Source organism: Lutra lutra, chromosome 11 (genome assembly GCF_902655055.1).
Source record: "Lutra lutra chromosome 11, mLutLut1.2, whole genome shotgun sequence".
NCBI lineage: Eukaryota > Metazoa > Chordata > Mammalia > Carnivora > Mustelidae > Lutra > Lutra lutra.
The window spans coordinates 51161404-51179517 of NC_062288.1; the positions used below are offsets into that span (position 1 = coordinate 51161404).

The 18114-nt window shown below is 39.4% G+C and overlaps 1 protein-coding gene across 1 annotated transcript; it reads left to right on the top strand.

Moving 5' to 3' along the window:
* The first annotated feature begins 14486 nt into the window (after positions 1–14486).
* On the top strand, positions 14487–15686 carry LOC125081106 (glyceraldehyde-3-phosphate dehydrogenase). The gene has a single exon (XM_047695578.1). The coding sequence runs from the start codon at positions 14549–14551 to the stop codon at positions 15548–15550; it is 1002 nt and encodes a 333-aa protein (XP_047551534.1). The 5' UTR covers positions 14487–14548; the 3' UTR covers positions 15551–15686.
* Positions 15687–18114: the final 2428 nt, after the last annotated feature.

Consider the following 18114-nt stretch of genomic DNA (forward strand, 5'->3'; position numbering starts at 1 on the left):
TTTGGCTTCCTTTTCTAAATAAAATCTAAAGCTTATAGAAATTACACTTTTTAAAAGTGTGATAAAATAAGCACTCACTGACCCTAATAAAAGAGAAAATGGGGGCGCCTGGGTGGCTCAGTGGGTTAAAGCCTTTGCCTTCGGCTCGGGTTGTGGTCCCAGGGTCCTGGGATCGAGCCCCGTGGGGAGCCTGCTTTCCTCTCTCTCTCTGCCTGCCTCTCTGCCTACGGGTGATCTCTGTCTGTCCAATAAATAAATTTAAAAAAAAATAATAAAAATAAAATAAAAGAGAAAATGAATTTAAAAGTCAGAAGTGGTGAATAATCTAAAACTTGTCAAACTATAACGGAAAGCCATTCAAATTTGAGATTGTCTAATACAGAATATTCACCCTGCTCTTTTTATTGAGTATATTGTTTTAGAGAAATCATAGTGACGCCAAAGCAGATCTTAATTTCACACATTAGCTTTCTATTTTACAGTAACTTCAAGTTAGTATTTCTTACCTATCCTTTTCTTCATGAAAGTCTTGCAAACCATCAGTAATGGTATGCTGGAGCTGATTCAAATGGAATCATGCATGAGCGACAGTGGTTAAAATTCTTGGAATTTTACTAGCCAATTTTTAGATAGAATCATTTTTAAAAATTCAAGTGTGTAAACTTATAATTGGATAAATAATGTATAACACAAAGCTCATAAATACTCAAAAATCTCTACTTCCTAATTATTTTACTACTCCTTACTATTATCTATGTTTTCAAAGTCATTTATGTTTATTTTGTGGCAAAACTATTATGGAATAGTGTGCTACTTCACATCTCTCAACTCTTTGTTCATTGACATACCAGAGATAGCTTAAAACCAGCTGTGGAGGGAATATTTATACCAAGGAAATTGAAAAATACTACAAAATCAAGACCTGGGTTACTGTTTTCTCTCATTTTCTAGAGTTAAGGAAGCAATCAAAACATGTTAATAATTCATATTAAACCTAAAAGGTATGATGACCAACTGTTACATTGTGTTACTTTATAAAATTTTTTAATTTTTTTAAAAAGATTTTATTTATTTATTTGACACAGAGAGAGAGAACACAAGTAGGCAGAGAGGCAGGTAGAGAGAGAGGGGAAACAGGCTTCCTGCTGAGCAGAGAGCCCAATGCAGGGCTCAATCCCAGCATCCTGAGATCATGACCTAAGCTGAAGGCAGAGGCATAACCTACTGAGCCACCCAGGCGCCCCATCCAACTGTTACATTGTGACTCACACACACACGCACAACTGAGAAACTACTCTTCTGTCATTCCAAAACTATATCCAATTCAGCAAAGAAGTTGCTCACACTATTGACAAATGAATGAAATTCTGACATCTTACTTGTTAAAGAAAAAGAAAATATCAACCAGTTTTCATTCACCAAACCTTGTCTGTCAATTGCAATCACAGTTTAGTGAGGATATAAGAATTCAACAAAAATAAAAAAAAATTTAGAAGAGAATTAATTGGCTATAAGCAAGTAATAACAATATTAAACTTTGTATCATTTTTAGTAAATTGTGTGCCACTCATTTTTGTATCAGTAAAGTACATGATAAATTTATATGCATCTATAAATATATGCATACGTTTTTCCCCCAAAGAACCAGTTTACCAGCTTGCCACTGTCCAGCAGTGACTCTCTCTGACCCCCTTCACACAGTCTCAGTTTTCCCACTGGTTGTCAGCTTATTCCCCTTCTCCTCCAGATTCTTGATGCTGGGACCCAGGGATGTTGGTTATAGTGTTTAAGGTTAAGGGAGACTCTGCCTCCCTTGCCACAGAGGTGGACATGGAACTTGCACTTGATTAATTTGAGCAATGGTGATTTGGAATTGACAAGTGATATAAGCAGATATAGGGTCCCTTTCTGGCTTTGATACTGTGGATGCCCAGGATTGGTGTTTTTCCTGGGGTTGCTAAGCAGGATCTGCTGGTGGGTATGTTCTCTACCACATAATAAGGCAACTCTGCAGAGCAGGAGAAAATGACATTAACGGGTGCCTGGGGGTTCAGTCAGTTATGCATCTGCCTTCAGCTCAGGTCCCAATTGACCCCTGCATCGGGCTCCCTACTCAACGAGAGGCCGCCTTCTCCCTCTCCTTCTGCCTGCTGCTCCCCCTGCTTGTGCTCTCTCTCTGTGTCAAAGAAGTAAATAAAATCTTAAAGAAAAAAGAAAGAAAATGACATTAATATGTCAAGAGAAGTAGAGACAAGCAGAAGTGAGCAGCAGAAAGAATATATTCCTGTGATGCTGAGTTTCCAGATCCTGTTCTTCCTAGATACATTACTTCCTGTTGCCATTTCTTCATTTCTGTGAATTATTCAGTATCTTCCTAGATACATGAACCAATACATTTATCTTTCCCTTAATATAAACTGGTTTTCTCTTCATTTGTAATATTAGAACCCTGACGAATACAAATCCCTGTGCAGTAAATGGGCAGGTTTCGGTAAGTCTGCAAACTGCCTGAAATTGTATGCAAGATATCATGTTTGTGTTTAAATGCCTTTTGCATGCACCGTGCCGCACCTTCCCACCCCAAATAGGGTTTATAGCTTGTCTCAGATTAAAAAAAAGACCTGTAAGCCCACAAAAGCTCACTTAAATTAACGTGAATCAAAATAAAGTGAGCACATAGCTTGCTTGTCAGGATTTGCTCAGAATATATCATACCAAGGTGGCTACATTCACCTGAGTATGGAATGGAATCTGTCTTTGCCTGATGTTTTTAACCTAGATTTTAAGGCTTTCTAAGAGCTTTAACCAAAGACACTTATTTTTCATTTAATTCCTCCCTTGTTACTTTCTTCACATACCAGCCTATTTGTATATGTGTGATACTGTTAGCATACTTCTCCAGGGAGTAAAATGCAAGACACTTGTTATTCATTTGATGTGTGAAACATCAAGGAAGATGAACATCTAATAAGAAGCCAGTATCTATATTCTATACAAACCTTTAAACATGACTTTTATCTACTTTTAGAAATAACTTTCCAGGAAGTAATATTGTGCATGAAATTCAAATTTGATAAATGTATCTCAGATGTTTTAAGGTTACTTTCAAAAAGAATTCTGGGTTAAGAAGCCAGTGAAATTAAGCTACAGGGCAGAAAGAATCTTTCTTGGAACAAATTAAAACTGGACTCAATATAAATGAGAGAATAGTAAAATATAAGAAATCCATCTTGTTCTCTTGTGGTGCTAGCTATCAAGTGGAAAATAATTGTGTTTGATAAAAAGCAAAATAAAGTGTTCCCAATACTATACATTCAATACCTTTACTTCAGAAAACGCTAAAGCAATTTCATAGGATGATTTTTGTCTAAAAAAGTAATTTATTGCTTGGATAAGCATGACACAGAAGGCTGTGCAGGCCCCACTCACCTAACTGAAGCAATATTCTGTCAGCCTTTGTAAGAGTTTTGGTTGATTGTACCTATTGCACTCAAAGAAATTATTTAAATCTCACTTAAAATATAGTGGATGCAATAAAGTAATATAGTCAAGATTTCTTTGAAAATAAATTTGGTTTGAAAATTAAAATGTGGTACACTGAAGCTTCTAAAAACTGAAAACATTTTATCATCAGAGTCAGTAGACAACAATATAAATATCCTGTCAAGGCTGAAGTGAATCGTGTTTAAGGCTTATACTGAAAACAACTAGACCAAGATATCAGGTTTAATTGGTAAGTCTAGTAATGAGAGCTCAGGAGCTAAAACTATCAAATTAACTGGCCCACTTCCAGAAACAATCTTACTACATTTAAACTTTACTTTCAGTTGAAATTTAGTGTTGCTTCTTTAAATCATATTAACCCTTAAGTTACCCGTTGAGAATGGTTAATCAATGCACAGAAAGAAATTCTATCCTCGGTTTTAAGGCTACAGTACATTATATCTATTTAATGGGTAGTTGAGCTAGTCTCATCTTTAAGGCTACCTCATGTTCTTGGAGTCTAGAATTGACTTCACAAATATTTCTTATGCTATTGACTCTAATATTAACCCAAATTTGTGTACAAATAGATTGATAAATAAACATGATGTGGAAAGTTTTGAAGGCTCTGATCACCAAGGAGAAACAATATTTTGTCACTCTATAATATACAGGTAAAAGAAAGGTTTGGGCACAATAAGATTAAGGGATTGGCCCCAGGGTGTTCCTGACCGCGGAAGTCAGATTTTCATTACAACTCAATATAGGAGAAGTGCAAATTCACATGGCTGTAGGTGTTGAGCTCCAAGAATACAAAGTTAGACATAAAACAATCTGGGGGACAGGAAATATGTGACTCATTATTCTTTATCATCTACTTATTAATATTATTTATTTCTTCCATAAGATGCCTTAAACTGATATTGAAAGTAGTAACTTATCCCAAACTAAACAATAACCATGAGCAATTCCCAAAGTGACTGTCCCTCCGACCAACGAGATGGACTGAGAGATGCAAATCATCTAAACATTGCCCCAGTTCAAGCTGAAGGACATAAGATGACAAAGATTTAACCCATTATGTCTACTTTTTTTAAATTCCACAGTCCATTTCAGGTTTAAAATTCCATCCCTTCTTTTTCCAAAAGTTTCATTTCTATCCTTCACCCCAGACATTAGTACCATCTTTTATACCTCCCTCCAAATTTGAAAGTAGCTAAGAGATTAAAAAGAATAAAGCCAATAGGTGCTGAGAGGAAAATTATGGGTCTCAGAGTCGGTTTGAGGTAGGTATTGAATATTTAAAATCTTAGTGTAAACCCCTTAGCAAAAGTAAGAGTATTTTTTCGCTCTTAAAAATGTTTATTTTGCGTAATTTTGTTTATTAGACAGCTGATTGGTCTCTGATGATAAAATAATTATGAAAACACCAGGAATTGACAAGTGAATTAGATTGCTTGCCATAGTCCATATGGCTATGGTTGAAAATAGGACGTGGGGTGAGAAAGAGAAAGGGTGGGAAATTTACAATTTCTGTCATCATGGTTTTTCCAGTCAGTCACTATCGATAAAAGTCAATTTTGAGTTATTTTAAAAAGGAAAGATTAATAGCGCTATAGGATGTAATTTTATACAACTTAACAGTAAATATTTTATTAACTCTCTAGATAAAGGTAACTGTCAGGAAAGATACCAGTGATGGAACACTTTTTATAATGTAATACTTATATTGTATGCAATCATTGGTTTGTAGAGCTTTCTCCTCTACTAAATTAAGCTCCTTAAAGGAAAGAAGACTCTCTTTGTATCCATGGGTGCTACACAAAATGGGACTCAAATATTTATGCAGTTGATTAATTACTTTATATTTTTATGGAGCATATGCTCAAATGAGAGTTATATTCAAATCATTTTTGAAGCTTTTTATAAAGCAGATGTTCAGGAATCAGACACAAACTTACAGATGTTTAAAAAGCTCTGTAAGGAACAACGTATCAGATAAAGGGCTAGTATCCAAAACCTATAAAGAACTTATCAAACTCAACACCCAATGAACAAATAATCCAATCAAGAAATGGGCAGAAGACATGAACAGACATTTCTGCAAAGAAGACATCCAGATGGCCAACAGACACATGAAAAAGTGCTCCACATCACTCAGCATCAGGAAATACAAATCAAAACCACATGAGATACCACCTCACACCAGTCAGAATGGCTAAAATTAACAAGTCAGGAAATTACAGATATTGGCAAGGATGCAGAGAAAGAGGAACCCTTCTACACTGTTGGTGGGAATGCAAGCTGGTGCAACCACTCTGGAAAGCAGCATGGAGGTTCCTCAAAAAGTTGAAGTAGAGCTACCCTATGACCAATCTCACTATTGGGTATTTACCCTAAAGATACAACTGTAGTGATCTGAAGGGGCACATGCATGCGAATGTTTATAGCAGCAATGTCCACCAAAGCCAAACTATGCAAAGAACCTAGATGTCCATCAACAGATGAAGGGATAGAGAAGATGTGGTATATATATACAATGGCATACTATGCAGCCATCAAAAGAAATGAAATCTTGCCATTTACAACGACGTGGATGGAACTAGAGGGTATTATGCTTAGCAAAATAAGTCAATCAGAGAAAGTCAATTATCATATGATCTCCCTGATTTGAGAAAGTTGAGAGGCAATGTGGGGGATTTGAGGGTAGGAAAAGAATAAATGAAACAAGATGGGATCAGGAGGGAGACAAACCATAAGAGACTCTTAATCTCACAAAACAAACTGAGGGTTGCTGGGGGGAGGGGTGTAGGGAGAGGGAAGTGGGGTTATAGACATTGAATTGGGGAGGGTATGTGCTATGGTGAGTGCTGTGAAGTGTGTAAACCTGGCGATTCATAGACCTGTACCCCTGGGGCTAATAATGTATTATATGTTAATTTAAAGAATTAAAAAAATTAAAAAAAAAAAAAAAACGCTCTGTAAGAGGTTGCCTGGGTGGTTCAGTCAGTTAAGCATCTGGCTTTGGCTCAGGTCATGATCCCAGGGTCCTGGGATGGAGCCTTGCATTGGGCTCTCCACTCAATGGGAGGCCTGCTTCTCCTTCTCCCTCTGCCTGTTGCTCCCCCCACCCCGCTTTGTGCCCTCTCTCTCTTTGTCAAATAAATAAATAAAATCTTTACAAAAAAATAAAAATAGGAGCACCTGAGTGGCTCAGTGGGTTAAGCCTCTGCCTTTGGCTCAGGTCATGATCTCAGGGTTCTGGGATTGAGACCTGCATCAGGCTCTCTGCTCAGCGGGGAGCCTGCTTCCCCTACCCCCCTCTTCCTACTTGTAATCTCTCTCTCTGTCAAATAAATAAATAAAATCTTTTTTAAAAAATTAAAAAAAATAAAATGTTCTGCAAATTGATACACCTTTCTGTAATATGTTGAGAATATAGAGAACCACCAAAGTCAGGAATAAGGCAAGGATATCTATAGCTCCACTAGTGTTAATCTTGGAGCAGAGGTATTAATGAATTCAATTATATAAGAGAGAATAAGCAGAAGTATAAGAATTGAAAAAGAGTAAAACTATATCCAATGACATATAGTATGTATACCTAGAACATAGAAGAGAATCAGTTCTAACAAAAATAAGAAAAACCATCTAATAAGGTAACAGATATTAAATTACATTAACATATAAAACCCAATAGCTTTCACAGATAGAAACATAACCACTTAAAATCAATAATTGGGGGTGCCTGGGTGGCTTAGTCAGTTGAGCAGTTGACTCTTGGTTTCAGCTCAGGTCATGAGCTCAGGGACAAGGGATCGTGTCCCGTGTTGCTCTCCACCTTCAGTGTGGAGTCGCCTTGAGGTTCTCTCCCTCTCCTCCATCCCTCTCTGCTGCTCAAGTGCTCTCTCTTTCTCTCTCTAAAAAAAAATAAAATATTTTTAAAAATCTATACTTGATGAAAAATATTTATAATAACAATAAAAAGATAAATGCTTAAGAATAATCATAACATAGCTAAGCCTATGTAAAGAAAACCTTGAAATACTCTTAAATTCAAAAAGTAGACCTGAAGAAAGGGAAAGGCATCCCTTATTTTTTGATAAAACAACTCAATATCATGAAGATGTGAATTCTCTCCAAGTTAATATACAAATTTAATTTGATCCCTATTAATATTATTAATTAAAATACTCTGAAGTTATTTTTTTTTCTGTTTTTGTTTTGATGAAAATAGGCTGACTTTAAAGTTCATATGGGAAGATAAACATTCAAGAAATGCTAAATAGGAAAACGCTAAATAAAGAAAATGTAATGAGGGAGGACTTGCGCTTTCCTGTATATACTGTTTATACTGTGATGTCACGTGGACTCTTGTGTTGCCTGCCATCTTTATTATTACTGCACAATTGACTCTCCTCAAATAATGACTCCAGTTAGAGCCAAGCCCAGTGATTCTTTCAACTTTGTATTTTGGACTAGCAGCCTGGCTTCTTCAGCTTCTTACCTGGCAAAGAGGTCACCTTTTTTAGTGAACACAGACAGTGCAATCCTGTCTTCCGTCTTCTTGGTCCTTGTTAATACTGAGACAGCTAAACCCATATCACGTAGCCCTTAATCACCAAATCGCTTTTCACTGTGCTGTGGTAGAAATAGCAGTGCTTACCTCTATCGGCTCTCCTCTTTCTGGAAACAGCATGCATTATACTTCTTTGCCCACCTCTTCATTAGGTGGTACCATTTTAGGTCATTTCCTAGAATGCAGTCTCTAGGACAAAAACACATATGCAAGTGATGTAGTAAGGAAATATTCTCCAGGGACACTGGTAAAGAAACAAAGGAAGTGGGGCGCCTGGGTGGCTCAGTGGGTTAAGCCGCTGCCTTCGGCTCAGGTCATGATCTCAGGGTCCTGGGATCGAGCCCCGCATCGGGCTCTCTGCTCAGCAGGGAGCCTGTTTCCTCCTCTCTCTCTCTGCCTGCCTCTCTGCCTGCTTGTGATCTCTGTCTGTCAAATAAATAAATAAAATCTTTAAAAAAAAAAAAAAAGAAAGAAAGAAAGGAAGTGAAAGAAGGAATGGAATCAAGCCAAGTAAGAGTGTTAAGTTGAGGCCAAAGTCTCTCAGAGAGTAGGCTTGAGCATGACCCCATAGGAGAAGTCAGGAGGATAGGAGATGCCTCTGGGTTGTCCTAAGCTGAGGAAAGGGGACTGAGCTTATATTCTTGCACAGGACAGTCATTAATCAATGGCTACTCCAGGCTTCATCCGTGTGAGTGCCGAGCACTTCCGACTGTGCGAAGGAGTTTTAGGAGCTCAAAGGCAGGCGGCTAAAGAGGAGCCACAGGTGCTGGCCATTGAATGGCTGCAGCCTGGAGATTTAAGGAGCTGAGCCAGGGATAGGCATTGTCTCCTTCAGGTGCTGAGCAGTTCTGGCCAGTGGTTTTTGGAAGGAAATTACTATCACAGGAGAATTTAATTTTCAGTGTGTGATCCACCAGCATTTTCTTCTTCTGTCTTGTCGACCTGAAACCTGCTTAGAAACCTTGGCAAACTGCTTCAGAAAATCTAGCACCCCGGGATGGTAAAGCCTTGTCACACTGTATTCTTCAGGGATCGGTGCCAAACCTTCTTCAGACCTGGGTTGAACATTTCTATTAACATAAGAAATGAACTTAGCTTGCATATGTTATTATGGTAGATCCTCTCCTGTCCTGACCAACACACATATCATTTATGTATTCTTTCTTTGAAATTATTTGTTGAGCAAATACTATGTGCTAGGCATGTGCCAGAGAATATAAAGACAAAGAGGAAATTTTTTCCCCCAGAGGCCTATTTTCCAATAAAATATAGTTTATGCCATAATAGAGAGGCTGTGGGATCCAAAGTGTTTTATTAACAATGAATAGGAGACTTCCATACAGCAAGTCAGGGAAGACTTCTTAGAGGAGGTTACATAAAAGTTACAAAAATGAAAATAAAAAAACTAGAAAATAAATGGGCTAGGGAAGAGAGGTCATCTCATGCAGTGAGACATGAGATGCAAAGCTCAGATTCATGAGGAAAAGGATACAGCAATGACTCACTAAATATAACAATATACAAATTAGTATTTTGATAATCTGTTTGTTGTAGCTGCGCCTATTGGATTGAAGCACAAACTAGTTATTTGAGAGGAAGTCAATTCAAATGATGAGCTAGTTTATAACCCAAGGCAAATTTTTATTCTACCTGACTGTGTTTTGTTTAGCTACCATGAAAGGTGAAATTACTGACTTGCTTCATGCGGATGTTGTTTAATTAATATTTGAAGTTTCTTTGAAAATATCAAGTCCTTCTCAAACTTGAAGAACTAGTACAACTTTCTTGGGATCTGTGTTAATGAAAGGCAACATGTTTTTTGTTTGTTTGTTTGTTTGTTTTTTGAGAAAGAGAGAGAGAGATAGAGAGGGCAAGAGAGCCCATGAGCAGGGGGAGGAAAAGAGGGAGAAGCAGACTCCCCACTGAGCAGGGAGACAGACACAAAGCTTGATACTAGGTATGACCCGAGCCCAAGACACACACTTAACCAACTGACCACCCAGACACTCCTATGATTTTTTTTTAAAGATTAATTTATTTACTTAAGGGGGAGGAGGGGCAAAAGGGGAAGGAGAGGGAATCTTTCTTTTTTTGTTATACTATTTTTTTTTTAAATTTCAGCATAACAGTATTCATTGTTTTTGCACCACACCCAGTACTTCATGCAATCCATGCCCTCTCCAATACCCACCACCTGGTTCCCCCAACCTCCCACCCCCCGCCCCTTCAAAACCCTCAGATTGTTTTTCAGAGTCCATAGTCTCTCATGGTTCACCTCCCCTTCCAATTTCCCCCAACTCCCTTCTCCTCTCTAACTCCCCTTGTCCTCCATGCTATTTGTTATGCTCCACAAATAAGTGAAACCATATGATAATTGACTCTCTCTGCTTGACTTATTTCACTCAGCATAATCTCTTCCAGTCCCGTCCATGTTGCTACAAAAGTTGGGTATTCATCCTTTCTTTTTTTTTTTTTTAAAGATTTTTATTTATTTATTTATTTGACAGAGAGAGATCACAAGTAGACAGAGAGGCAGGCAGAGAGAGAGAGAGAGAGAGTGAGAGAGGGAAGCAGGCTCCCTACTGAGCAGAGAGCCCAATGCAGGACTCGATCCCAGGACCCTGAGATCATGACCTGGGCTGAAGGCAGCGGCTTAACCCACTGAGCCACCCAGGCTCCCGTATTCATCCTTTCTGATGGAGGCATAATACTCCATAGTGTATATGGACCACATCTTCCTTATCCATTCGTCCGTTGCAGGGCATCTTGGTTCTTTCCACAGTTTGGCAACCGTGGCCATTGCTGCTATAAACATTGGGGTACAGATGGCCCTTCTTTTCACTACATCTGTATCTTTGGGGTAAATACCCTGTAGTGCAATTGCAGGGTCATAGGGAAGCTCTATTTTTAATTTCTTGAGGAATCTCCACACTGTAGGAGAGGGAATCTTAAGCAGACTCTGCTATGAGTGTGGAACATGCAGACCCTAAGATGTGGACCCTGAGATCATGACCTGAGCCAAACCAAGAGCTGGAAGCTCAACCGACCGTGCAACTAGGGGCTCCGACAACATGTTTTTCAATCTTCAGACTAGAATACATGTGAAGAAAGTAACCGTTGGTTCCCTTTCACTAGTACCAAAGGACTTTCTACTGCTGTGTCTTTAATGATCTCAGGCTAAAGAAAGCAGTAGACGTATGATTATTCCATGACAAAGCTGAAACAATTGCTAGCAGATGAGAAATTTTTCGAAGTGACCATTATTGGAAGGGGCTTCTGGGGAATAAGCACTCAGATAACCCATTTTTAAATTTAAATGCAAACAGTGACAGTGATGACAGCTAACATCTAATGTGCAAATGCTATGATCTGGAACTCTTCAAAGTACCTTTCCACGTATTACATTTTAAAATTCCCTAGACAACCCTACCCCTATTACTTTATTACTATCCTATCTTGCAGATAAGAAGATGTAGGCACAGAGTTTACTAATGTGGCCAGGGCCACTCAGTAACCTTGGTGGCTTATGGGTCTAGCAGTATTCTTGAGCAATAACGTGCCTCCCAACTCTGTTTCTATGTATCTTATGATGGCCACAGTTTCCCTGTAAGTCTCATGGGTACAGCAACATCTTTAAGGTATCATCCTACTTGGGTCAAAAATGTTATATGTATGGCTGGATTAATAAAAAAATGGTTATTTTAGAAGGCAAACTCTATGGAAAAATTAATCTGAATTTGCCTTTTTCCTGATCTCTTTTGTTGATGATACTTAGTTGCCCATTCTCTTTCTCAATTCAGCATCTATCACTTTTATGGGGGATTTCTGATTTTTTTTCTCAAGAACAACTGTGGGTATGTATTTTTTGGGTACACAACTGCTCCTAAGACTTCTGCCCTTGTTTGATGCCACTTTTCAGAATTCAGATAGAATAAAAAACTGCCATAGGCCCGTTCTATTGAACAGACCAGGTTTCTTTTTTGGTCTGTGCTGAGATAGGACATTAAGCAGTAACATACACCAAAATAATCCCCTAGAAAAATATGTTTTGTTTTCACACTTTTTCTTTTAAAGATCTATTTATTTATTTTGGCAGGGGCAGGGGGAGGTGCAGAGGGAGGTGGAGAGAGAGAATCCTAAGCAGATCTCCCCCCAAAATTTAAAAAGCTAATATAAATCAAAATTCAAGTATATTACAGTTAGTGATATGTGAGAAGTATAATTACTAGATCAAATTGAAAAGATACAAATATGAAAACAAAGTTGTGTGTCCACTTCTCAAGTGGGCATGTCTTACTATTTTTATTTGCATAGAATCTAGTCAGGTTTTTAATAGTCAATTGATAGACTCATTTGTAGGACAGTAATGAAAACAAGAGTTAATATTTATTGAGCATTTACTATGTACCTAGCACTATGTTAATCATTTGGCTTACACTGTCTCATCTAATATTCCCTCAAAACTCTTGTCCCAGGGGCACCTGGGTGGCTCAGTGGATTAAGCCACTGCCTTCAGCTCAGGTCATGATTTCGGGGTCCTGGGATTGAGCCCCGCATCGGGCTCTCTGCTCAGCAGGGAGCCAGCTTCCCCCTGACTCTCTGCCTACTTGTGATCTCTCTCTCTGTCAAATAAAAAAATCTTTAAAAAAAATCTTGTCCCATATATATATATATATATATATATATATATATATAGTGTATACTAATTCATATAGTAACTGATAGGTGGTAGAATGTACATGTATATTTGCCTAACTTCCCATGAAAGCTGTGAAAATTCTAGTAGTCACTCTGCATTGACAAAACAATTTTCCCATTTCTCACTTACTTCCTATAGAAAATACCCTTTGTTCTCTTAGAGTTTACTTATTACTTCCAGTGAGTTCAATAGGAAAAAAATTATAGCCTGTATCAAAAAGATATTTAGCAGATGCTGACAAGAATAAAAAATTACAAGAGTGAACAATTAGGAGAGTGTGGAGGGGGAAGGATAGGGTCTGGGGCTCCAGATCTTTGTCAGCTCAGATATTAGTTACCTTTCTCTGTTCAGAGCAACCAGCCAGAAGTCAGTATTAAATTCGAAGAGACATGACTGGCAGTAGAAAGGGCAGGGGGAAGAGACTGAATTTTGGATTAGAATACTAACATGGATTAGAATAGTAACATAAAGACAGATGCCTATTTCCATTTCACACACAGGGAACCCGAAAGGTCAAAAAACCACACAAAGTCTTCCAAACAGGCTATAGAGCCTGAAATCAAACCCTAGTCTGTCTGATTCCCAATCCTTTCTTCCATTTTGCTGTTTACAGCAGTGCTGCCTGAATCCACAATGCTTTTCTACTGCAACAGTTAGAAGTGAGCTGACTTTCCCAGCCCCTTCTCCAAGCAACCAAAATCTAGGTTTTCTAGTGTCTTTTGAGACTCATGGTGTGCCCTGGAAGTAGAAAGAAAAGTTAAGAAAAGGGCTGAGGCCTGGAAGTCTAGAGCCTTGTGACTTTGTCTATGGATTCTGGAGCCTAATCTTTTGGGATTCAAATTCGAGGTTTAATACTTACTGCCTACGTTCCCTTGGGCAAGTTACTTAGGTTTTGTGTGTGTGTGTGCATCTGAAAGAAGAGGGCAATAATAATACCTACCTCACAGAATTTGTTTGTTTGGTTTTTTTAATAAATGTGAAGTAATAACCAGTGCAAAGCACAGAACAATGCTTTTCATACAGCAGGTGTTCAGTTCATGTTGTTAAGACATTTTGGTGTAAATGACAAGACACTAATATCACAGTTGGACTTAGGGTAGAAACCAAGAGGGCAATGAAGATCAAAATGTTCTAAAGTAGACAAAAATGGCTTAGTTAAAGGTGGGGGGTGGGAGAGAAGAGGGAAGGTGCAAGGGGACTTGTAGGCAAGTTGGACAGAAAGAATACAGTGTAAATGTCAAACAACAAGTTAAAGAATACAGTTTAACAAAACAGTCATTGCTAGGGAGTGAGAAGGAAACCCATCTTGCTTCCTTTCTGGCTGAATGCAGAAGCAGGAAGGCAAGAGCTTCCTAGGGGGCGCTGTAAGGGAGGAAAGGACTCGGGGAGATCGGAGATCTGAGAGGAGCTGAAGGGAAGCTGTCACAAACCAACAGGATTAAGCACACGCTTGCCCACAGGGGACTGGGCCACAGAGGTCGCACAGAGGAGGATGAAAATGAGGGGAAGCGGATTATCGAAACAGAATTTTGCGACAAAAGTAAAGACAATAAGTTTGTGCTGTGAAAGTGGGTGCGGAGATCACTGAGAAGTATGGAGGAGAAAGAAGTAGGACATTCTGTGAAGCGGAAAAGAGTCAACAACTTATTTTCCATGCACCAAGAAACTGAAAGATAGCCAGGTACATAGTGGGGGGTGAAGAATGAGTATAGTCGGCTCTCTGCTCTTCCCCGTTCGACAGACAGCCGCATCTTCAGGTGCAGTGCCAGCCGCGTGCCAGAGACACGATGGTGAAGGTCGGAGTGAACGGATTTGGCCGTATTGGGCGCCTGGTCACCAGGGCTGCTTTTAACTCTGGTAAAGTGGATATTGTCGCCATCAATGACCCTTTCATTGATCTCAACTACATGGTCTACATGTTCCAGTATGATTCTACCCACGGTAAATTCCACGGCACAGTCAAGGCTGAGAACGGGAAGCTTGTCATCAATGGGAAGTCCATCTCCATCTTCCAGGAGCGAGATCCCACCAACATCAAATGGGGCGATGCTGGTGCTGAGTATGTTGTGGAGTCCACTGGGGTCTTCACCACCATGGAGAAGGCTGGGGCTCACTTGAAGGGCGGGGCCAAGAGGGTCATCATCTCCGCTCCTTCTGCTGATGCCCCCATGTTCGTGATGGGTGTGAACCATGAGAAGTATGACAACTCCCTCAAGATTGTCAGCAATGCCTCCTGTACCACCAACTGCTTGGCTCCTCTGGCCAAGGTCATCCATGACAACTTCGGCATTGTGGAGGGACTCATGACCACCGTCCATGCCATCACTGCCACCCAGAAGACTGTGGACGGCCCCTCTGGGAAGCTATGGCGTGACGGCCGAGGGGCTGCCCAGAACATCATCCCAGCTTCCACTGGTGCGGCCAAGGCTGTAGGCAAGGTCATCCCTGAGCTGAATGGGAAGCTCACTGGCATGGCCTTCCGTGTCCCCACCCCCAACGTGTCTGTTGTGGATCTGACCTGCCGCCTGGAGAAAGCTGCCAAATATGATGACATCAAGAAGGTGGTGAAGCAGGCATCAGAGGGCCCCCTTAAGGGCATCCTGGGGTACACTGAGGACCAGGTTGTCTCCTGCGACTTCAACAGTGACACCCACTCCTCTACCTTCGATGCTGGGGCTGGCATTGCTCTCAATGACCACTTTGTCAAGCTCATTTCCTGGTATGACAATGAATTTGGCTACAGCAACCGGGTGGTGGACCTTATGGTCCACATGGCCTCCAAAGAGTAAGAGCCCCCTGAACCACCAGCCCCAGCCAGAGCAAGAGGAAGAGAGAGGCCCTCAGCTGCTGGGGAATCCCTGCCCTAACTTACCCCCCAAAACACTGAGAATCTCCCAACCTCCACTATTTCCATCCCAGACCCCCTAAAGAAGGGGAGGGGCTTGGGGAGCCCTACCTTGTCATGTACCATCAATAAAGTATACTGTACCCAGCCAAAAAAAAAAAAAAAAAAAAAGAATGAGTATAGTCAGCAGATAAACCTGCAGTCATAGAATTGTGCAGGTGAAGAGTCAGAAGTAGCTTATTCCTAAACCCTTTGCTCATCAACACTCTCTGGCTCTCTTTGACCCGGAAAATCTATACTCAAAGAGTGTGGATACACACAGAGTCAAGGCTCCACCCACATTGCGTATGAATAGTTAGGCCAGAAAAATCCTTTTCACACTTGTGGGTAGATGTAAATTTGGGGTAACAATGGGCTGTTCACAATTTATTGAGCTAGGTGTGTTCTCTTATGGCTAATCTAGTAACTTCAGGGGTTCTGACAAGAGTATGATTTTAGACCAGCCTAGTTTAAGGAAATGAAAACATGAGCTTTCCAGACCTTAGAATAGTTCACTGTCATATTTAAATTTGAATGGCTGACCCAGATTTTTCTTTTCTTTTCTTTTCAAAGATTTTATTTATTTATTTGACAGAGATTGAGAAAGCACAAGCAAGGGGAGTAGCAGGCAGAGGGAGAGGGAGAGCAGACTCCCCACCCAGTAGGGAGCCAGCCATGGGGCTTCATCTGAGGACCCTGGAATTATGACCCTAGCTGAAGGCAGACGCTCAATTGACTGAGCCACCCAGGTGACCCTTCTTTTCTTTTTCTTCTTAAGTTTTATTTATTTATGTCCACACCCAACCTGGAGCTCAAACTCACGACCTTGAGAGCAAGAGTCACATGTTCTTCCAATTGAGCAATGAGGCACACCAGTTGACCCAGATAGTGATTCTGATATACATGTCATAGAAACCTTTGGCTCCAGTGTGGCTGTAAGTGAACTAGGAAATCGAATAGGTTATGAATGGAAGAGTTGGGCTGAATAGACTGTTGTTCCAGAAATTTATAATGTTTGACATTCTATTTTTTAAGTAGACTCCATGCCCAATGTGGGGCTTGAACTCATGACCCTGAGAACAAGAATCAGACGCACCACTGACTGAGCCACGGGGTACTCTAATATAAAGACATTCTAAATTGTTTCAGGAGCACTTACGTGTGTTAATATATTAAATATATTTTCTCAAAGACTCATTTAAAAATATTTAGCCAACAAATATCAACATATTTAACTTCTAGTAGTCTTAGGTTTTCCTTAAAAGATATTACCATTTTCTTCTTTGACAAAATTTCCAGATCTATACAGACATTAACTTTCAGAAGTAAAGGACTTCTGTATACATTTAAATATTGAGACATTTCAAAGAAAATCTCAGGACTGATAGGATCATTTTTATATTTTGAACTGAATTAAAATCTCAACTCTAGGTGGCAGCTTACTCCATCACTTACTTATGTTCATTTAACAAGCAGTAGATTCATTCACAGTTTTTCCATGAATGTATAATTTTGTGTAAAAATTAGTCTCTGGCTCACAGTAGCTGTTAAAAATAGATTTGATTTTCGGAATAAAATCATGGCTTGAGATGCAGGTTTTCCTTATAGCTTGTCATTCTTGGTTCATTAACTTGATGGGATGAAGCAAAAAAGAATAAAGATGAATGTTTCAACCAATTTTTTCTTTTAAGAATATAATCCTCAAATCATGGCAATAATTCTATGTCAAGGTTGTGTTTTTATCATGCCGAATACAATTTCGTATGAACAATTTTTTCCTGAATACACTGATTTTCAGAAATATCAAGGATGTCCAAGGCTCCAGATTTTCTGAGATTGTTTAATGATATTGATTTAGCTGAAGGAAAAATATCCTATAAAAAAGGAAAATGACTCATATCTGTGTTTCTTTGCATCTCATTGACGGAAATAGCCAAAGCTAGAGTTTAATTAGGTTGTCAAGGACCAAAATACTCAGGCTGACTGATTAAAAACAATGCTTTTCCCCAACCCACTCACTCACAAAACACATCTGTATGAGGTGTTTTGTGCTTTTTTTTTCTTTTTTTTTTAAATTTGTAAGGGCCCTAACAATGGGATATGCAGAGCAACTCCAGGCACTTACCACCCATAACTTGCTACACTTCACAGTTCTTTCATTTTTAGTCCCAGCAGGAGAAAAATGAATAAGGATTTAAACTTTATCCTAAAAATAAGTTTTCTTTAAAATGGGGATGATACCTGCTTCTCTGTGTTGTTGTGAACATGAAATGAGATTATGTTTATACACAGTGACTGGCACTTCACATTCCATATGTTTATATTAGTTATTCTCACTCTTACTATTTTTTAAAAGATTTTTTAAAATTTATATATTTGTCAGAGAGAGAGAGAGAGCAAGAGAGCACAAGCAGGGGGAGCAGCAGACAGAGAAGCAGACTCCCCACTGAGCAGGGATCCCAATGTGGG

Coding starts and splice junctions, on each gene's coding strand:
- LOC125081106 (XM_047695578.1), top strand. CDS start 14,549: ATGGTGAAGGTCGGAGTGAACGGATTTGGCCGTATTGGGCGCCTGGTC.